Source organism: Parasteatoda tepidariorum, chromosome 5 (assembly GCF_043381705.1).
Source record: "Parasteatoda tepidariorum isolate YZ-2023 chromosome 5, CAS_Ptep_4.0, whole genome shotgun sequence".
NCBI classification, from domain to species: domain Eukaryota; kingdom Metazoa; phylum Arthropoda; class Arachnida; order Araneae; family Theridiidae; genus Parasteatoda; species Parasteatoda tepidariorum.
The window spans coordinates 91,436,328-91,457,175 of record NC_092208.1 but is presented as its reverse complement, the minus strand read 5'-3'; the positions used below and the strand labels follow the sequence as shown (position 1 = coordinate 91,457,175).

The window sequence follows — 20,848 nt, the reverse complement described above, 5'->3', positions numbered from 1 at the left end:
CCACGTTTTCAATTTGAGCAGAAAATGGCACAATAATCCAATCAGGGATGTCAATGTTTTCCAAATCAACAAAACGCAGTTTAAAATCGTCGCTCAATTTTTGAAGATTACCTGTATATATTTCCAAATCTTCTTCTTTTATTTCTAATTGTCACATATCTGAAAAATACTGATAATCCTTCGACCAATTGACCCTTCCTCTTCGGATCGACCCCCATTCGACCCCCTGGCTCAGATCGACCCCCGCTTATGTTAAATAGACCAATGGGGGTCTATATAGACCACTTTGGCGACCTCTGGTCTAGAGTCTAAGGCAGTCAAGCTTTGTTTTTGTTTTTTAATTTTCTTTGACAGATCCATTCAAAAATTTAGAGCAACACAAAGTAAGAAAATATGTTTATTCGATAAAAAGGAGAAAACAACCAAAAGCGAAGAATATAAAAACAAATAAAAGATTTCGTTGTCATCCAGAGAATTAATTTAAAATAGCAGTAGTAACTTTTTCCTGGATGATGAGAAATATGATCTTCAACTTTGTTCGGTGAGTTACGTGAGTGCGATTTTGTTCGGTGAGTAACACACACAGATTGAAAACTTTTAGTTTTTGACATAGTGGAATATTGCTCTTTAATGTCGTGCTATGTGATTTTCCATTTTTGCCAAATTCACAACAACTTATTAACTCCAACAGATTCTAGGAGACTAATGTCGGACTACAGAACTCACGCCGCCAATTTGTCTGTCGGTGATTAGGCTTACGACCGAGGTCGGGTTAACTATTTCAAATAGGGGTGTGAGTAAATACTTAACCCTTTATAAAAGTCGTGGTCAGTATACTTCCCACCAAATGTATTAATTTCTAAACGTCGATGGTACGCTAGTTACTCACCCGTGATTCATGAAGCCATATTCTTATAACTTCAGAAAATACAGAGAAAAAATGGAAAGAGGCTTGTTTTGATAAATGTGGGTAACAGTAAAGGTTGTGTGTGGCCAAGAAGGGGAGAAGACACTCGGGAGCTATTTTGTTTTGTACGCTAAACGTTCGTTCATTAGATCATTTCTCCTGGAATTTATTTGTATTTATAAATGCGGAATTTATAATATCGGTTATTTAAATGCTGAAATTACAAGCTTATGGCCATTTCTTAACATTAAGTAAAATTTTGAAAATCCCCACTCACTTTCCAGCTAAAATCAGTGCTTAATGATCAAATCTTTTCTAGTTATTAAGCTAAATCTTTTTATAACTGAATCTCAATCCCAAAATATTTTAACACAATATTTTTTTCCTTGGCCGAGCGGTATCGCCACCAAACGGTATGCGATTGAATCCCTCCCTACCCGTGGCTGATGTCCTTCTCTAAATTCTGTCCTTCTACTTCACATAGGTTTATAAACCTAAATTGAGCAAACAAGCCTGCAAATGTAATTTCAATAAAGCAATAGGAAAAAAAAGTGAGCATCCATTCACTATTCCTATAAGACCAGATTTCACTTAAATGGGCGAGAAAAGTGGCAATGCGCTTTTACTTGTTTCCGTATTACCAGACAGCCATTGAATTTTGGCGAAAAGAATGCTTTGGTTAGAAATACCACCCTCCACCCGCAACCCCGGCAGTACACGAGGTTAGAGGGTGCACGATCCTGAAATATTACACTATGATAGAGGTGCACAATCTGCTTCTAATATGCGGTCCGCGCAAGCATCTGAACACAATAATAATAAAAATATAAAAAAAACTATAATAATTTTTTTTTGTTTTGGAAAATAAAGAATATCAGAAATTTTGAATGGCGCATTTATGTTTAGAACAAGCCAAATCTAAATCAATTTAGTTTACGAATAACTTTTTTCGGTGGTTATCGTTATAAATCTACAAAGTTTAAAATTTTAATATCTTTAATTTGACAAAATTATGATGCGTGAATTTAGAATTTTAGTAATCACTTTTGTAACTCTTTATTTGTGTTCATTTTATAGTTTATCTAAGTACTCTAAGTAGCTTTTTGATCATGTTTTCGTGACATAGGTAAATCTCGATCTTTTTAATACATACAAAATAATGACTCGAGAGCTCAGATTTCTGCAAATAGTAATCACTTTTGACGTGCTTTTTTGTATTAATATTATCATATTTGTGTCAATATTATCATACTATGTCTTTGGGCGTGCAACCCTTCATTCAAGAAAGGGACCCCAACTACTTGAATCGCAATATGTTTGTTTTTTTCTTTTGTAAGATGTATTTTAATTCGCTTTACAAATAATGATAACCCTTAATTAAACTTTGAATAAAATTATTATACGATAGTGAGTTATTTTCCCGTATTGTTAAGATGAATTTCATTTTAATGTGGTAAATGTATACCATGTTCCAATTTAGTACTTTCCTAAATTCCGCTTTTCCATCGCAATTATTAATTCCTTATTGATTAAAATAAAAATAATTTAAATTAAAACATAATGAATGATTATAAATACCCAAATGTATCTTCATAGCTTTTTTTTTTCATAATATAATTTATAAAGTCTAAGATAGGGTGCATTTATAAATATTGTAGGGGGGGGAGCACTGGGTATTGTTTTGTGAATTCAAAAGGGTTATTCTTACCAAATCTCGGTTTGATGTACAGAGAGTGGAAATCCCTGCTGTACTTGTTGCATCGGTACTCTCCGCTGTGATGCAGTTGCGCCTCTTCCGCACTCAGACTGAGTTCCCAGTGGAAAGCATCTTTCTCTCTCTCCTGAACGTTATATCCGAGGTCGTTATCTTCCGTGATAACGACAGAACTGTTTAATGTCCAACCTGGTACGTCTTGCCGGCTCATCACGCACACTATCCGGAACTTTTCCCCTTCCAACACCTCACTCTCTCCCTCGTAGTGGACACTGTGGCGGAGTCCGAATGACACACTACCTAAAAATATAGGAATATATTTGTTACAGTAGACTCCGGATTATCCGGGGCTGAATTATCCACCTCGTACATGAGGTGCACCGGGTTCGAATCCCAGCGATGACTAGAATACGAATTCCGCACCCGGCTTGCACCGACCACAGTGGTGACGTAAATGACAGTGGTGATCCTCAGTGGCAGACAGATAGTGGATTAGAGTTCCCTTGCCGTCAGGCTAACCGTGGGAGGTTTTCGTAGTTTTCCTTTCCATGTAATTCAAATGCGGAATAGTTCCATCAAAAAGTCCTCCACGGAGGCATATTTCACCCAATACTTGATACAGGAGTTCCTTTGCCTTCTAGGTTGTATTCAAAATCACAAAGCTACTGTGTTGAACATTAGTAGCCGTAAACTCAAAATTTGGGTCGGCCGTTCAACGACGATTATAAAATATCCATCTTGTACTTTATCCGATAATGATACACTATCTGAAAATATGGTGAAATTTACAGTGGACCCCGATTATCTGGGGTGAATTATCCGATTGTCGATTTAGACACACTACCTGAAAATATAAACTTTTTTTTTCTGATTTGCATTAAGCTCCTGATTAAATGGAGGTGAATTATACGCTTTACGATTTTTCCAACTAGTTTTTGATACTGCGAAATACTATGATAAGTACTCTATAAATACTTTTACACTTCTGTCCATCGGAAGATCTTTATTGATAACTTGATATTTATGTCCTTTTAAAATTCTGTCTAAACAAATTTATGTTCGACTAAATTTTTTCCCCGCGAATTTTTTGCTGTCTTATAGGCTCTATCTCTCAATGCTTTTGTCCGTCTGAAATACTTCCTAACATCATTTTAAAATCTAAAATTCTGCCCCATGAAAATGTTGTCTCACAGTAACTTGACAGCGAGAAATTTATATCCCATGATCCTTTGCCAACCAAGAGGAGGATATCAGCTTGCCATAGTTAGCTTTCCCCGAATACTACACTGAAATTATTTACAAAATGAGCAATGATTGGCTTCCATTTACGCGAGGTAAAATTGTTATATTGAAAAGTTAAGTATTATTGTTTTATCGGTTATTTTTTGTGCAAATCAAGTGAGACCCAATACGGGACGATGGAACAAATAGTTCAAAAGTTGCAGCGGTTTTTACAATTTTGAGGTGGTACTCATTTACGCGTTGACTAATATACTTCTAAACTATTTATCCGATAAACTCGAGTTATTCTTTTTCATTGCAGCGTAAAAAATACATCAGAAACAATGCCTCATTTGCCTAAATAGCTTTCTTATAACAGTGTAAAAAGTGTACAAAAGTGCAAGACAAAAAACAGTATTTTTTAAATTCAAAAATCTGTCAACTTTTCTATTTATTAATCCTATTGTTGAGCGTAAACTTTCCTTCAATTCATCGCAAAAAAAATATGTATGTAACAATACCTTACCTCTCTAACTGCTTAAAGTGCAAAATTGTACTTCTTGTGCATAAAACCTTTGAAACTTTTAAATTATAATGCCATTGACTAGAGCAGTCCGCGGGCCTCATCCTGACCTCGAAGCCTTTTTTTGTGGCCCGCAAACTAAAATATATTAGCTGTCATTTTTTTTTTTTTTTTTTTTGTATAAAATGCTNTAATACTTACTTACTCTAATTACATTAATTAATTTAATCGCGTTTTTTTTTATTTCGCGCACATTTCTTATCATTTTGAAAAAAAGATAAGACAGAAAGACTAGAAAGATGAGAAAAAAGATTGCAAGACAGAAAAATATTGCTCGCTAAAACCGGGTCTTGCTCGTTAAAAGCGACTTCTGTTCCATAGAGTTAACATTGATCCAATCAAATATTCTCGTTTCCCTCGGTGAATCCGACTTCTCGTTAAATCCGAGCTCGTTATAAACGAGTTCTACTGTATTTTGTGCATATAATTTAGTATGTGCGTTTCAGAAATTTTCTCGAAGAAATTCCCCCATTTAACTTTTTGAAACCACTCATTTTGGAAGTTATTATTTATATCTGTAAATTTTAAAACGCATAAATGAGGGAAATGAATATCATGTTTTATTTAAATTCCTTGAATTGAATATCACATGAGCGGAAAAGAAAAAAAAATTTAATTTCAGATGCTCGAGAATTTTTTTTCTTCTCTTTTTTCTGCTATAATTCCTAATGAGTCGAAAAAATTTTTAATTGTTAATGTACAGCAATGTTTAATGTTCCTTCAAACATAAAAGAGTCCCATATAAAATTTTGATAAAGATGTGGCCCGCCATTTGACTGGTGTTTTTAATTGCGGGCCCCCGATCCCATGTAAGTTGGAAACTCCTGGTCTAGAGATTGATCTTTTGCGATTCCGTTTAAAACAATGCCAATAAAGATCATAGATTCTTCCCCCTCTGCCAAAACCCGAAGTCGTTCAACTTTTCTCCCCTCACTTAGAAAAGAAAAGAAAAAATGCTTAGAGCAGCAGATTTTTTTTTTCTTCGTTTTTGTATCGGGATTAAGTTTTATTTTAACTGCGCTAATACGAGTTAGTTAAAAAACTGATCTGATACCTCCCCAATTGTGAACTATAAATCTGAGAGTGAGGAAATCTATCGGAATTAGAAAATGTCAATCATTTTAAAGTTCCATAGACTTAAGACTTATGCAGTCTGAAAGATAAAAAAAAATGTTTTTTTTTTTAAAAAAAATCTATTAACCACAGAGAAATCTATACAGACTTTCCACGATAATACTCTATTGCTAGAGAATATATAAAGACAATGCGTTCTTTTATTAATGCGGGCCAAAATGGCAACACACTGGCCATAACTGTTTTAGCACCACGCCACGGCACAAAAACATAACTACTAGTTAGATTGATGAGTTTATCACTCTCTTTTATTATTTTCAATTGAATTTATGAAGTTCTTTATAATCGTTTGATTATTTGTTTTATCTTAATTCCATGAAATGCTTAGATGTTAATTCTTCAAGGATGTCGTGTGTTAATGAACATTTTGCAAACGAAATTTTGAGTTCAACATTAAAAAAACATTATGGTCAGCATAGACCGACAAACGTATAGTGTTCGGCATTGACCGTCTTTATTATTTATATCTTTAGGATTCCTAGTTAAATATGACGTCTGTTCAATCGTCGTTTCAATGTAATATTTAAACAAGGAAACAAACTCTTCAAATCTAACGAATCACTACTGAGGAAGGCGGTAATGAACGCATCGGAATCTATTTGAATATGATTGGTAAAACATATCTATAAATAGTTTACATCCTGTACAGAACATGTTTTTTTTTCTGACATAAAGTAATGTACTTCTTTAGTAACTATTTATTGTTGTTCGCGAAAAAATGTCACTTTGTTAAAATGTCACTTTGTAAGTTAATAGCACCTGGACAGCATAAATTCTTGATAAGAGCAAGAAGCAAAACCTCTTTTTTATGAATTTTGAAGAACTAAACTCGAATATATTATTTATCTTGAAGGTATATGGTTGGAATGGTTTTTAATTTAAAACTCACCTCTTCCCGGGGTAAAAAAAAAACGTTCGTGCTGCGTAAAATATAGCAGCAATCGAGAATTCTGGTAGCACTATAGAAAAAGCGTGCTTGTTGATGTTTACGTAGTATTAGGTTCATACTACAATGTCAGCCAGAATTCCCCCCCCCCCCAACCTACCCTCTTCGTAGAATTATATTTTTTATTAACGAATATGCAAGTGGAAACACAAAAGAGTTGCTCAAAAACTGAAGGTATGCAAATAGTTAGATAAACAGGCTAATGAGACTCATTTTCTAATAATAAGCTTCTAATGAGAATTTAAATTCCTTTAAAAATAGAAAGAATACAAATGAAAACTTACTCATTAACAAAACAAACACAAGTGCAGAAAAACATTTCATTTTTGTGTGGAAAATGGACATTATTCCAGCTGAGGAGTGTTTACTGAGGGAAAGTGAGAGAGACAAAGCCACATAACTACATATTCAAGTGTGTCGTTCAGTTAGTTAAAAATAGACACGGACTACTTCAAGACCGTGTTTCCAGAAATACTTGACGCTTCCCCTATCTTAACAAAAATTTTTAAAAAGGGGTTTTTGATGTGTCACGTGTTTTCTCTCACGCATCTTGTGAAGTAAAAATAATATATTTTTTCTTCTATGTTAAAGTACTCCATACCAAAATGGCGATTTCATCCAATTTTGACGATTTTTATTATTGTTGTTCTGTATTACTTCAACGGAGGAATAAATTCGATTTTTAAAAAAAATCAAAATTACTTTTATATTAAAAAAAAAAAACACCTTTCAGGAATTGATAAATAGATTTTGCTCAAATTTTATTTTTTAATACTCAAATATTATACATTTCATTAAATTTTATCTTACAATTGATTATTTTAAGAAAACTATTGATATTGATAGAACCTATTAAAAGCAATGCAAATTGCAGCGTTTTTTACTTTTTTATAACACTAACGATTAGATTAATTTTTATGCATTAAATGTTCTCAGGAAAATTACGCTTTTAAAATTTATGATTTTTTAAAAATGTTTTTCAAAGTTGGTTCATGCTTTCCCCTTTTGACGAACTCAGCCACATACAATTATGAACCCATTATTCATAATGAAATCAGTAACGGTATCGTTTTACTTAATTTTATAACCGACCTTGAACAGCCGACACAATTTCGGGCTACTAATGTTCAACTCCGCAAACTTGTAATCCCAATCTAGAGAACCTGGGTCAAGTATTGGGTGAAATTTTATGATGGAACTAATCCGCATAAGAGGAAAACCACGAAAAATTCCCAAGGTTAGTCTTACACCAAGGCGACTCTAACCTATGATCCGTTTACCACTGAGGATATTTTTCGTCAGCACTGTGGTCGGTGCGAGACGGGTGCGGAATTCGTATCGACCAGCCATCGGTGGGATTCGAACCCGGTTCACCTCATTGGAAGGCGAACGTTCTATCCGCCAAGCCACCACGGTTCTAACGGTATAGTTTGATGTGCTACAGAATAACCACAATTTTATTCATATTCTTACAATTACTTTTAAAAAAAATGTATAGGAATCATGGGTCGTAAGAAAGCTGTCAAATTACTAATCAGTTAAATGTAATGAAAAAGACTAACACTTGGTTGCATTACGTTGAAAAACACTCGATTACCTTAAAAAAAACTTAGAGGTATTTCTGAATTTAAACTTCTGTTTTCTTCGCAACCGAACAGGTTTCATGTTTTAGTCCCTTTCACTATCTTCGGTTGCATTTGGGGAATTTTGATGACATTTTATTTTTCTCGTTCTTTAGATATTCAATTGGGATCCAAAATGCGTATACTTTTTAGTAGAGCTGTACCAGGTTCTAAATTTTTACCGGGTCCAGGTACTTTGCGAAAATTAAATTTTTTCCCCCGACCAAAAATTTTACTTATATCTCGCTTATTCTATTAAACAGTAAAATTTAGAACAGTAACAGTTCATTTTTATTATTAAACAGTAAATTTTTATTATTCAGACATTTACGCAAAACAGTATTAAAATTGTATAATTTTTCAACGAAAGTTCATAAAAAAATCGAAATTTTCGCCAAAATTGCCAATTTTTACCCAGTTTGAACACTTTAAAAAAATCAAGAATCTAAACATCGGAGATAAAATTTAAAGAGATGCAAGCGAAGAAACAAAGGTTCAAATCTTACAAATTTAAAAAAACAAAAAAAAAAAAAATTGGAAATTTTCGCCGAAATTGCCAATTCTTAGCCAGTTGAACAGTTGAAAAAAGAAAAATCACGAAACTGCTTAAAAGTTAAGCAAGGTAAAATATGAAATGAATACACACAATTAATAAAACGTGTTTTATTACAGTCGGTTAAGTAGAGTAAAAATAAGCTAAATTCTGATTATTACATATATAAAACATGCTTTTCAAATAATTAAACAAAAGCAACAATTGCAAAGAAGATATGTATTATTTTCCAAAGCACTTTGTGAGCACAATTAGCAACAAAAGTTCTCATCACATTGTTTTATAACCAGGGCTGTGGAGTCAAAAGTTGAAGACCATTTCGCAGGGAGTTGATTATCAAATAGATTAACAACTTTTTAACTTTTTTAAATAAATGTTTGTTATATCAAATATTATTTAGAAGAAAAAAACATTTACTATAATCTAACATAAAAATAGTAGTAATATGTTACTTGAAATAAACATTTATTTAGTAATTATATCAATTACTTTTACTGGGGTTCAGTTAAAATTTTAATAGAGTTTAATTTTGGAATCTAAAGCCACCTTCTGACCAACTATCAACTCCACAACTCTAATTTGTGACTTAACAATTAAAATATATTCTGTTAAACTATGAATGACAAGATGGAAAATATTGGTTTTTTTAAATACATCTTATTTAACAATTTGTATTCATAAAGAAATGGCATAACTCTTTTGGCAATTTTCGTTCAATAAAATTAAGCATACATAAATAATCAACACAAAGTAAAAGAAAAAAAATTAAATCATAAAAAATTAGAATAAAACTTCCTTTTTTAAAAAAAAATATCACTAATAATAAATTAAACTACAAGTTACAGTAAGTGGGATATCACTTTACAAGTAGTTAGGAACACTATACTTTTTGTAACTAAAATAGGCATCTCAAAGTTACACTATTTCCTCATTCTCCACACTTTCTCCCTCTCCGTCACCATGGTTTTGGTAAATCTTACTTTTCCCACAGGCGAGTATTTTCCAAGTTTGTACTTTGTACTAAAATGTACTAGCATAGAAAGCAAGATTTACCAAAGCCATGGTAATGGAGTGTGGAAATTACGTAACCTTGAGACGCCCATTTTATTAACAAAGTGTATAATCAAGCACGAAAATAAATAATGCAATCTCACTTTAGCATAAAAATATATCACTATCCACAATCCAGTACTAGTGCCTTCCATTCTTTTGAAAAGGAAATACTATTTAAAAAAATATATAATCATGGAGTTTTAAATCTCAAAAATATTTAAATTTTAAAAGTATTTTAAAAAATCACTACCTCAACTTTTAAGTAAAAAAGTAAATTTTTAAATTTCAATAATTCTTTCTTTTTTTTACCAACCTGCAACAACATTAAGGACACTGATTCCTGAATAGTATGAATTAAAAACTATCGTACTTAAATTATAAATTAAAACATAAATAATCATAACACTGGATTAATACACCAGCTCTTAAAATTAAAGTTTTTAACTCAAAAATATTGAAATTGTAGAAACATTAAAAAAAAAGCATTACTTTAACTTTTCGACAAATAAATTTTCATTAAACTCTGAAACTATTGTAAACATACCAGATTTTAATTGGTTTGTACCTTATGACTGTCACTCCTCATATTAAAATAGAAAATAAATTATCAATAATAATAAACCAATATCACTTAGATAAATAGAGGAATACTGTTTTATAATTGTTTTTTAAGCAAAAAAGTACATCGTAGCAGCTTTGTACTTATAACTAATTAATAAAAATAAAAAATCTTTGTAGAGATGCATGTCAAACCAAAAAATGGTTTTCTTCTGTGATAATCCAAGCTGGTTAGCAATAATCAAAAATTTTGTCCTTTTTTTCAGTTGCATAGCAACAGAGAGGAATTTCATAAACTTTCCCGGGAACAGAGAAGTGTTACAGAATATTTTTTCTAAACACAGCAGTTCCCTTTTAAATAGCGAATTTCAAAAAATCAATTCTAAAGCACATGCAGAGCATATTACATTCAATTACAATCCACTGAAAGAATTTTCAGAAAAAATTAATGCTTCATATTTGCATCTTATTCTTAACATGTTCTTGAACGAAGTAATTTGAGTGTTTTCAACAAGACGTTTAACATGTTATTTTATTATGTTTCAACAATATTTGTCAGAATCAGAACTTTGTTCGATAATTTTAGACAAATATGATTCGAAAAAAAAAAATAATTAGAAAAAAACTTTCAAAATAACATCACAGAATAAGTATTTAGATCTAATAACAGAGAAAATTCAAAATATCACTCTGTATTATTACACACCAGACCATTGACACAGACAGAAACAAAAACAATACTCATGAATGTCAGAGAGATTTTGCACTTTTAAATAGATTCTGTGCAGCTACTACAGAACCATCTCAACTACAGTGCTTGTGTACCACGCAAGATGCTAAGTGAGAATGTAAAATCTCTCTATTATTTTCACACCTGCAAAGGTAGTCCACAGAATCCATTCTTAAAAAAAAAAAACTTTCAACTGCAAATTTAAATATCATATGCATGGAGCAAATATTAAGAAAGCTGTTCATAAATTTGAAAGGAGGTATAAAAATGGAAAATGTTAGTTTTAGGCAATTGGGGGAACAATAGCCTAACAAACAATTTCAGTTTTCTCCTGTCTTATTAGTAAAAGTAGCAATAAGATAATAAATCAACTCTTTTAAATCGGCACCGCCTCTTAGAAGTTTTATTCTTGTTCACACTTGATTTACCTAGTAATATTCACTCAAATGAAGAATTCAGTTTTATAAAAATTAAGCTTTCTAAAAATAAAAAAGAACTGTCCATTAATTTTATACAAATTTGTAATCTTTTATACCATTGCATTTTACATATTATGCATTATTATTGAAATAATTTTATCACAGCGGACTCAATTTTCATATCTTATTGTTGACTTACTTGAAATGGCAAAAAAAATTGCAGCACCAACTAAATAAATATAAATATTTGTAAGAAGCACTTATTTAACTATAAGCAATTCATTATATTTTGAATTTCTTTCACTGGTTGTAGTTGAGGTTTTTATAGAAATTCTGACTCCTGTATACCAATATTATCAAGCTCCATAGTCACAGTTGAAACAGCAACAATTCAATATAAGTAGCTTTTCTTTATTACATTCATTGTAAGTTATTAACAGGTATAACAATATAAAGAGATTCCTAAAATATATCACACAGTTCACTTAGTTTTGGCAAATTTGTCATAAAAATTCTAATTACAAAACTTTTAACAAGTTCCGAATAATAAGTTGTTAAATAAAATAATGTCAGTGATAAAAAAGAACACACATTTAAAATTATCTTAATTCTGTAAAACCTTTATTAATTGGCTAATAACAAATAATAACCCTACACCTTTGTTTGATTTTATTATTATTTTTATATTAAAGTACTTTTTACTGACCATCTCAAATTTAGTTAGTGAATAGTTATTTATCCTTTAGTGAATAGTTATTTCCTAAAGTTTAACCTTTATTAATTGGCTAATAACAAATAATAACCCTACACCTTTGTTTGATTTTATTATTATTTTTATATTAAAGTACTTTTTACTGACCATCTCAAATTTAGTTAGTGAATAGAACTAGTTGTTATCAGAATAACAAAACGGGGATTCCTTTTGCTATCAAATAGAGATGCAAGGTTCTGTGAGAAAAATCTCATACATTAATCTCAATTTTCAGAAACACCAGAGGGCAAATAATACTTAAAACAAGAAAATAATTAAACATCATCAAACGTCAGAAGATAATTTTTAACTTAAAAGTTAAGTTCAAAATAAATTTTTAAATCTTAACTTAAAATTCTTAGGAAGGTTTTAAATTATAAAGTTTACAATTTACTTTTTCTAAATAGTATTATAAATTGAATAAAATATTGAAAAATAAATAAAAATTAGTTCTAGATATTAAAACTAAATAAAAAAAAATAATAACGGTCAATATGTATATAATAATGGGAAATAAAATAATAACTATAATTTAAATAAAGTTGAAAATGAGAAAATTCTCTCCCTAGCAAGAAAATAACTTGAGCCCTCATTCAACCAACATTCAGGAATCTTGGCTAAATAAGAGTACAAAAGGCCGTTATTTATCCGATATTAGTCATATATAGAACTGTCGAATACACCCAATATATTACAGTTCACAACCAATATCGGCTCTATATAAAATTGTCAGATTCACCCGACATTTTAAACTCATTAAGTCAGAATAGGCAATATATTGGCCAATATAGGTCCCTCCTGCGACCAATATTGAAAAATCTAGACAACCCAATATCGGTTCCTCGGTGAATCTTCTTATCGAACTCATATTGAGCCAATTTATAACCAAATCGAGGCCAAGGTAAATTGGTTGCTAGGACTAATTATAATCTGTAATCAGTGCCGGATTACCCATTAGTCTAGACAAGGCCATGGCCTGGGGCCTCCAATGATTAGGGGCTCCCTTGAAATAGATTTTTTTTAAATAAATTTTACAAAATTAAGAAAAATAATATTTTTAAAAAAAATCAATTTCAAATATATATTAATAAAATACGATAATTTTTTTAATATAATGTTAATCATATTTATTTATTACTTATTAAATTTTAATTTTTCATTATTTATTTTTTTTTAAATATGCTTTCTTGAATGAAAAGATATATAAATACTTTTATATATGAATAAATAAAAAATATATGAGGAAAATTTTTTTATCTAAGGGCCCCAAAATTTTGAATGGCCTAGGGCCCCAACGTATGCTTAATCCGGCTCTGTCTGTAATTTTAAAAGATGTTTCAGAATATCAATCTGATATACAACATTAAATAGCAACTAACCTTACATAATATAACAATCAAGATTAGAAGCAAAACACTTATGTGCGCAGTAATTTATTTACATAATATTTATTAATTTGTATAAAGCAGTGCTAATAACATGTTTGTTTATTTTCTAATAACAATTTATATAGTTGTCACTTTAAAAATAACAATTGGCAAAGATATTGTACTGTTAAATTCTACATCAATAAACTTTAATTTTTTACAAATACAAAATATTACGTTACAAATATAAAAAAATAATCAGTAGAAAATACTTTAAAAAATTTAAATTATAATAAAAAAACTTGTAGAATAGCTTGTGAAAATGTTTATGTCAAAAAATGTTTATATTTAACAATTGTTTTAAAATATAGAAATACTATTTTTTACATTTCTCTTGAACAGATATTTCGAAACCCATCATTATGTTCGATCTAAGTTGATTTTTGATAAGCAACAATCACCTGCTATTTTCAGATAACTTATATAATTTTACTCCTCAAATGGATCTTAATTATTGATCTGCTCAAATTACAAGTAAATTATGCTTTAGATATTATTTGATACATATTATAAGTTGCTTCATTTCTAACTTTTTTTTTTATTATTATTGTTATTAGCTGGAGTGCTTAATGCTGTCAGAAATAACCGAGACTTAAATATCCTGCACAAACAGTAACAATTTCAGAATAAAATTCTTCAAACAACATGTGCTATTAGAAATTTAAAAAAAAGAAAAATAAAGTAACAGGTAAAACATTTGATTGAATGCTACAATCTCCAAATATTCACATTGCAGCCAAAAATTAACAATTAAAATGTCCATCTAACCCACAATAGAATCTAGCAAAAGATATAAAATGTATGAATACTATTACATGCAATTTCTTATTAATCAGCTTTAAACAAAGAAAAAATAAATGATCTAAGTATAATTTAAATTCATTCACTCATCAACAATAATACTTCAAAATAATAGTGAATCTTCACCTTACAACTAAAAAAAATAACAAATGAATTACCCATCTAACCACAATAAAATCTACATCTATCAAAAACAATCCATCAAAAACACGTGAATATCATTAAAAACAAATTTTTATCAATCCTGCTCTGATCAACAATAAAAAACTAAGTAGTTTTTAAACTCAACCCATTGATAATTTATCAACAAAAAGGTGACATTCCCATAGTCATACCTATTCCAGCAAATTGTTATTGTCACAAATGGCACTAATAGAACATGCTGTGGCACTGTACAGTTCACTTATTCCACTTCTTTTAAAAAATAAACTTTGCATGTGGTGACAAAATTCACCCTTTCAATTTGCCTGTTAACCATTAGTATATTAACATTGAAAATTTTGTGACCATTTCAGGTACCAAAAAGGATATCCTCCTCATAGAAAAGTCTATGGCCCTTTTAAGAATGAAATTTTAATTCACTAGAAATGGAATGTTTTGAGGCAAATTATTAACATTAAAAAAAATGAAGCTTTTTGTTCCTGATGAAAAATATAGCAGAAACAGAGAATGTTTTATTCAGAAAAAAAATTTTAAATTGAAAAAAATGTCAATTAAAGCTAAAAATTATAAAAAGAATTACATATTTATTAAACACATTAAAATCCTTTTTTAACTGGTATGATTCTTTAAATAATAAAGTATTACTAACTAAATCCTTACAATATTTTAGAAACTCATATAATGTTTCTGAAAAATATTAAAATAAATCTTCTAATTGTTTAATTCCTTTTAACAATCTACATTAGAAATGGAATAAATGTTTAAAAAAAATTCATAAGTTTTATGCACAAATGTGTACATAAAACATGGTAGAAAAAAATATATATATTGAAGTATATTTCTATTAATCTGCATTAGAAATGGAGTAAAAGTGAAAAAAAATCAACAAATGTATGCTTATGCATAAAATGTGACAGCAAAAAAAAAAAAATCTATAGAAGAATATTTCTATTTTTTAAAACATACTGCATATTATGTAAACACAAGACAGGGCCAGTGTTAAGCATTTGCCAACTCATCAAATGCGATAAAATCCTAAATTTGGCGAATAAAACTATGTTTTTGCTAATGATCCTTTCCACTGAAAAAAATATACATATTTAACTCGATCCTCAAAATTACAACAAAATGAATTTTTCTAAACAATGTAGTATTTTTAATTCAATTGCAGTAATTTTTGGTAGACGGGCCACATAACCAATTAGAATCAAGTCCAAATAATATAAGCCCGAAACAAACTACCATAAAATTGTTTCGTATGGAGAAAAAAATCAGTCATAAAAAATTGTTAAGATTTGGAAAGACTTTTGAAAATTAGCAAATACTTTTGATATTCGGTTAATAATTTGAAATCCCTAACGCAGGCCCAAGCATATAAACACAACACAATTTTTTTCTTATTTCTAGCAAACACATGTCTGCTTTTGCTATACGAATATCACAGAATGAACCAATTTTTATAACTTGTGGAAATTAGCAGATAAAAAAATTAGAGACTTTGTTGGTTTCTTCAATCAGCACAAATCATAGTTTCCAAAAGGAAATCGTGTATCCATTATTTTTGGGTTTTTAATTTAAAGATTTCTTCCATCAGGAGTCATTTTGATCATGCCATATTAAAATGACATCTTCAAAAAATGCATAGGCTCGAAAAAGACCTGTTTTATTAGAAAACACCACATTAAAAAATTATTGCAAGCAATTTATTATTACAAACTCTATTTGCAATAACAGGATGGCCACAAACACTAAGGAAAAAAATTTACTTTAATTTTTCTCAGATTTTATCAAATTTCTTTGATGTTGCAATGATTAACAATTTTTAAATTTTTTCCTCGCTATGCCTAATTGTAATACACAAAATTTACTTACAAAACATTTAAAAATAAATGTTTAATTTAAAAAAAAAATATTAGAAGGAAATTTTTTGAAAATAATAATGGTACCTCTATCCCAAGTTAATTCATTTTTCCAGACATTTAAAGTCCCTGAAATTTCTAAATTTTAAAAATTCAATGTTCTGTGGTCCCCCTAAAACAATTACCCAAAGCTTATATAACAAACATAGATTAATTATCAAATATTGAATCTCAGTTATGTATGTATTTCATTTCTCAATATTTTCTCTCCTTGGCAAATGCGAGAAGCGAATTTTGCAGCTTCTGGATCTCTGTTTGCAGTGCACACTGCAACCACTTCTGAGTTGGAAATAAAGTAGGCAACAAATTCCAACTTCTCCACATCTCCATCGATAATAACTTCATCGTAATTCTCGGCATACCCGGCGTAGCGAAAGTTCTTGCCAAACATTGCACACCAGAAAAATGGAACAGACTGTAAAGCTGTAACTTTTCCTACCATATTCAAAGCAGCAACCCTTCCATGTGCTTGTGCTATTTGCCAATGGCTGATATTCACTCTTACATTACCATAAGTAGCCAATGGAAATTCTACAATATCACCACAAGCATAAATTCCATCAATGTTTGTCTTCAGAAACTCATCCACCATCACTAAACCTTTCTCATTCATAGATATTCCAGAACTTTTGAGATAATCGGTGGCCGGTTTTACTCCGATACCGATTACGCATACGTCAGCTCGTATGCATTCCCCACTTGAAAATTTAATACCTGTAAGTAAACCATCCTCTCCTGCAAATTCGACGACATCTTTTTCAAAGTGGAAAACTACACCTTTTTCTTCAAATAACTGTTTAATGCGGTTGCAAATATCCAATCCAAACACTTTAGCAAAAGGCACGGGACTGCGACCAATTACATGGATGGAAGTGGCTTTATTCATTAAGTAGGATGCCACTTCCATACCAATAAAAGATGTACCAATGATAACGACCGATTTACCAGCTGAGGCTTTTACTATTGATTTACCATCTTCTGGTGTTCGCAAGTAGTAAATATTTTTTAAATCTGAGCCTGGAATCTGCATCCTAATAGGCTGACCACCAGTGGCAATCATTAAGCTTTCATACTTCACTTTTAATTTGCCATTATTGCAAGCAACCCATTTTTCGCTCGTGTCAATCGAAGTTACCTCTGTTTCCAACATCACAGACACATCGGCTTTCTTAAAGAAATCGGCATTTCTCAAATAAAGATCAGAGGCTTTCGTGTCAAGAGCTTTACTCAACTTAGGGCGATCATAAGGCAAATGCTTTTCTTTAGTAATTAAAATAATTTTGCCATTAAAACCTTCTTGGCGCAGTGTTTCGGTGCAAACCTGCGCAGCGGCTCCTCCGCCAATAATAACAAATGTGGAAGGATTGATGTGCGAATATTTACTCATTTCTTTCACCCGCTTATGATTTTTAAGAGCCGAAACTTCTGCTTTAACTTTAACATCACCATTTTCAACGCTGACTTGATAGCAAGGTAAGCTGTCTAAGCCTGGAAAATCTTCAATATCTCCAGTTTTGCTGTTAAAACATGCACCGTGCCAAGGACATCTAATTTTTCCATTAATAAGGACGCCATTTTTTAAAGGGGCACCGTAATGAGGGCATTTAGTTCCAAAAGCAGAATAAATTCCATTTTCCTTTACCAGTAAAACTTTATTTGTATCGTTGATTTCAAATTCGGCCATTTTTCCATCTTCCAAATCATCATCGCGACAAACAACTGTTTCTATAACTTTTTTATCTGTTATGGAATCAGAAGATTTCTCCCCAATTTTATATTCACGTTTCTTTGAACCAATAGCTCCCATACTAAGGCTGGTTGTCACTTTCTTCTTGCAGAGTAAATCTGAATGTTTGTAAACAATATCAAGTCAAGATTATCAACAAGTGGGCGTGGCGTCTCTATGAATTGAATATACGTTTCAGTTAAGGTTAAATTTTTGATTGGGTTCATTTCGCCATATTTTTCCTTGAATGCCACATGCCCTAAAGTGTTATTTTTACTGTCTTTATTTTTACGGAATTGACACAATCCCTTGTACGCGTTGAGTACGTATGTTTTTAAGCACACGTATGTGTTTCATGATCAAAATATATCAAGTAATACATATTATATATATCATGTAATAAATAATATATGTAGATATATATCATGCAAAATATATCATGTAGTTCTTTGTGCATGTCTGCATATTGTTGTCACACTACCGATCGGCGTCAAGTGAAAAAGAAAATCTGGTGGTTTTGGCTTTTATTTTAAAGGGAAGACATAATTCATAAATCAGGTTCTCATATTTCCTAGATGGCGATTAGAAGCGCATGAACAAAAGCGCGTGCTTGATAAGCGAGTTTTCCGCGAATAAAAAATGCATGCGAAAAAATCGTAGACAGTGAGAATGCTCCTTGATTCCTTCAAGTTCGCTAGGGGTAGACGTTTACCCCAAGAACTCCTGGATAATCTGGTGCTTAGCATGGAGAGACGATGCCAAGCAACAATTACAGTGAGGGGAGGGCATATCACATACTAGGGAACATCTGCCAGTTGTACTTACGCTTCTTCAGGCAATCATGTGTAACGCGAACGCCATTATATGTCAAATAAAGCCTTTTTTTGTTCCATACCCTACTTTAAGCTTTATATTCATTTCTGCGCCTTTATTCTTTTACTATCGTTTATGTACAAAATAATGTACATCATATTCAAATTTCATGTCAATCGGATGATTTCTTGTAGAGTTATGACAAAAAACGCACTTGTTGCTTAATAAAAGTTTTGCACACCAGTGTAGTATTTAGATGTGTAATAAATATATTGTGGAGTGTGATAATTATATTGTAGGGATGGGATCAGATGACCACTAGTAGCTGTACTTGCGAAAGTACCGGAAGAACTGTATTAAGTTCAGTGGATATTGAGCGGTAATAAGTTCACCCAGTTTTGAGCGTTTGTCGTTGTAATTGTTTTAAGTTCACTGTAGTATGTATGATTTGTTCTGTGTTGCTATTAGCAGTCGAGTGTGTGCTGGTTAATTGAGATTCCAGATGCGATAGTGCTGGGGTACGATGATGAAGTCTCAAATAGAAATCATCCATGTCGTTTATCGAAATAGGCGTTACATATCGATGTAAGCGTGAACATATTTTGTCTGAAGGTCACCCATATGCGAAGTGAGGAGTTATCGACAATGCCAACCTTCATCAATATAAATTCATCATATATATATAAATTTGTCCTATCTTCAATAAAGTACAGTTGAATAATTTCAAATCCAGATATAATTTTATTTCGTAATGATTGACAAACTATGAAAGGTGCTTACTAAGAATTATAATTTATAGATTTAAATGAATCTTTTTTATCAACTTCTAAGATAGAAAAAAAAAAAGAAATTATAAATAAAAAGTAACCCTAGAAGTTGGTGAGCAGAATGAACAGGGGACAGGGGCTTCTAATTTTTTTTTAAAAAAGGTAAGGGTTGGAGGATCCAACTATAAAAAAACAAAGTAAATTGTTATAAATCGACATCTTATTGAAAATGTTTATTGATATATTTAATTATTAGCCGATAATTTTACAATACTAAAATAAGAATTTTATAATACCAAGAAGAAAAAAATTTGAAATCCACAAATAATTGATAAAAAAATAATTCAAATTTTTATATTTGGCAGATTATTTAGAACTTTTATTATTATAGCTAATATTAAAATTTCTACAATTAATAAACTTTTTTTGTGCACATATCGTGAGGTTATCCTCTTTTTGTTCAATAGAAATGAAAACTTTGTAATAAATATTTGCTGCATAAAATACCCAATTGTATATTCAGGAGTTAACTAGAGAATAGGGTGCGTAGCCAAATCTTTCAACAAAAAATAAGCGTCTTTTAAGTATTTTTTTAGCACTTTATACATCAACAAAATGCAAAAAATTTTCTAAGACTTTACATGATCATGATAATACAGCTAGTTTTTGACAAAGAACTCTTTTCTTGATTTATATTAGCCATTATAAAAAGATCAAGAGGTTTTTCGGTTCAATTTTCAAAGACTTCACATGATCATGATAATATAACTAGTTTTTGACAAAGAACTCTTTTCTTGATTATATTAGCCATTATAAAAAGATCAAGAGGTTTTTCGGTTCGATATCAGAGGGTGGAAATGAAGCCTGAAATTGAGAATATCTTGCAAAATGCAGCAGAGTTGCACATGAGAGTGCAAGAATCTCATTGCACCCAGCTCAGTAGACGCACATGTGGCCTCGCAAATATTTCATCAAACATATAAAATGATAGGCGCTTTCATACGCTATGGGTCGACGGGACGCCGAAATAGATTGTGGTTGA

General features: G+C 30.9%; 2 protein-coding genes across 2 annotated transcripts in view; both read right to left on the bottom strand.

Annotated features, from left to right (window-relative positions):
- Positions 1 to 6,937, bottom strand: part of LOC107454243 (neuroplastin) — a 71,532-nt gene extending 64,595 nt beyond the window's left edge. The window contains exons 1-2 of the mRNA XM_016071365.3: positions 6,790 to 6,937; positions 2,616 to 2,921 (exon numbers count right to left, since the gene is read on the bottom strand). Of these exons, the coding sequence (XP_015926851.2) occupies positions 2,616 to 2,921; positions 6,790 to 6,850 (367 nt within the window). The 5' untranslated portion in view covers positions 6,851 to 6,937. The remainder of the gene's footprint in view (positions 1 to 2,615; positions 2,922 to 6,789) is intronic.
- Positions 6,938 to 8,775: 1,838 nt separating this feature from the next.
- Positions 8,776 to 18,432, bottom strand: LOC122269833 (apoptosis-inducing factor 3-like). The gene has a single exon (XM_071180785.1). The coding sequence runs from the start codon at positions 18,305 to 18,307 to the stop codon at positions 16,676 to 16,678; it is 1,632 nt and encodes a 543-aa protein (XP_071036886.1). The 5' UTR covers positions 18,308 to 18,432; the 3' UTR covers positions 8,776 to 16,675.
- Between the last annotated feature and the right edge of the window lie 2,416 nt (positions 18,433 to 20,848).

Excerpts from the sequence above, each read along its gene's own strand:
- LOC122269833 (XM_071180785.1), bottom strand. The coding sequence starts at position 18,307 with ATGGGAGCTATTGGTTCAAAGAAACGTGAATATAAAATTGGGGAGAAA.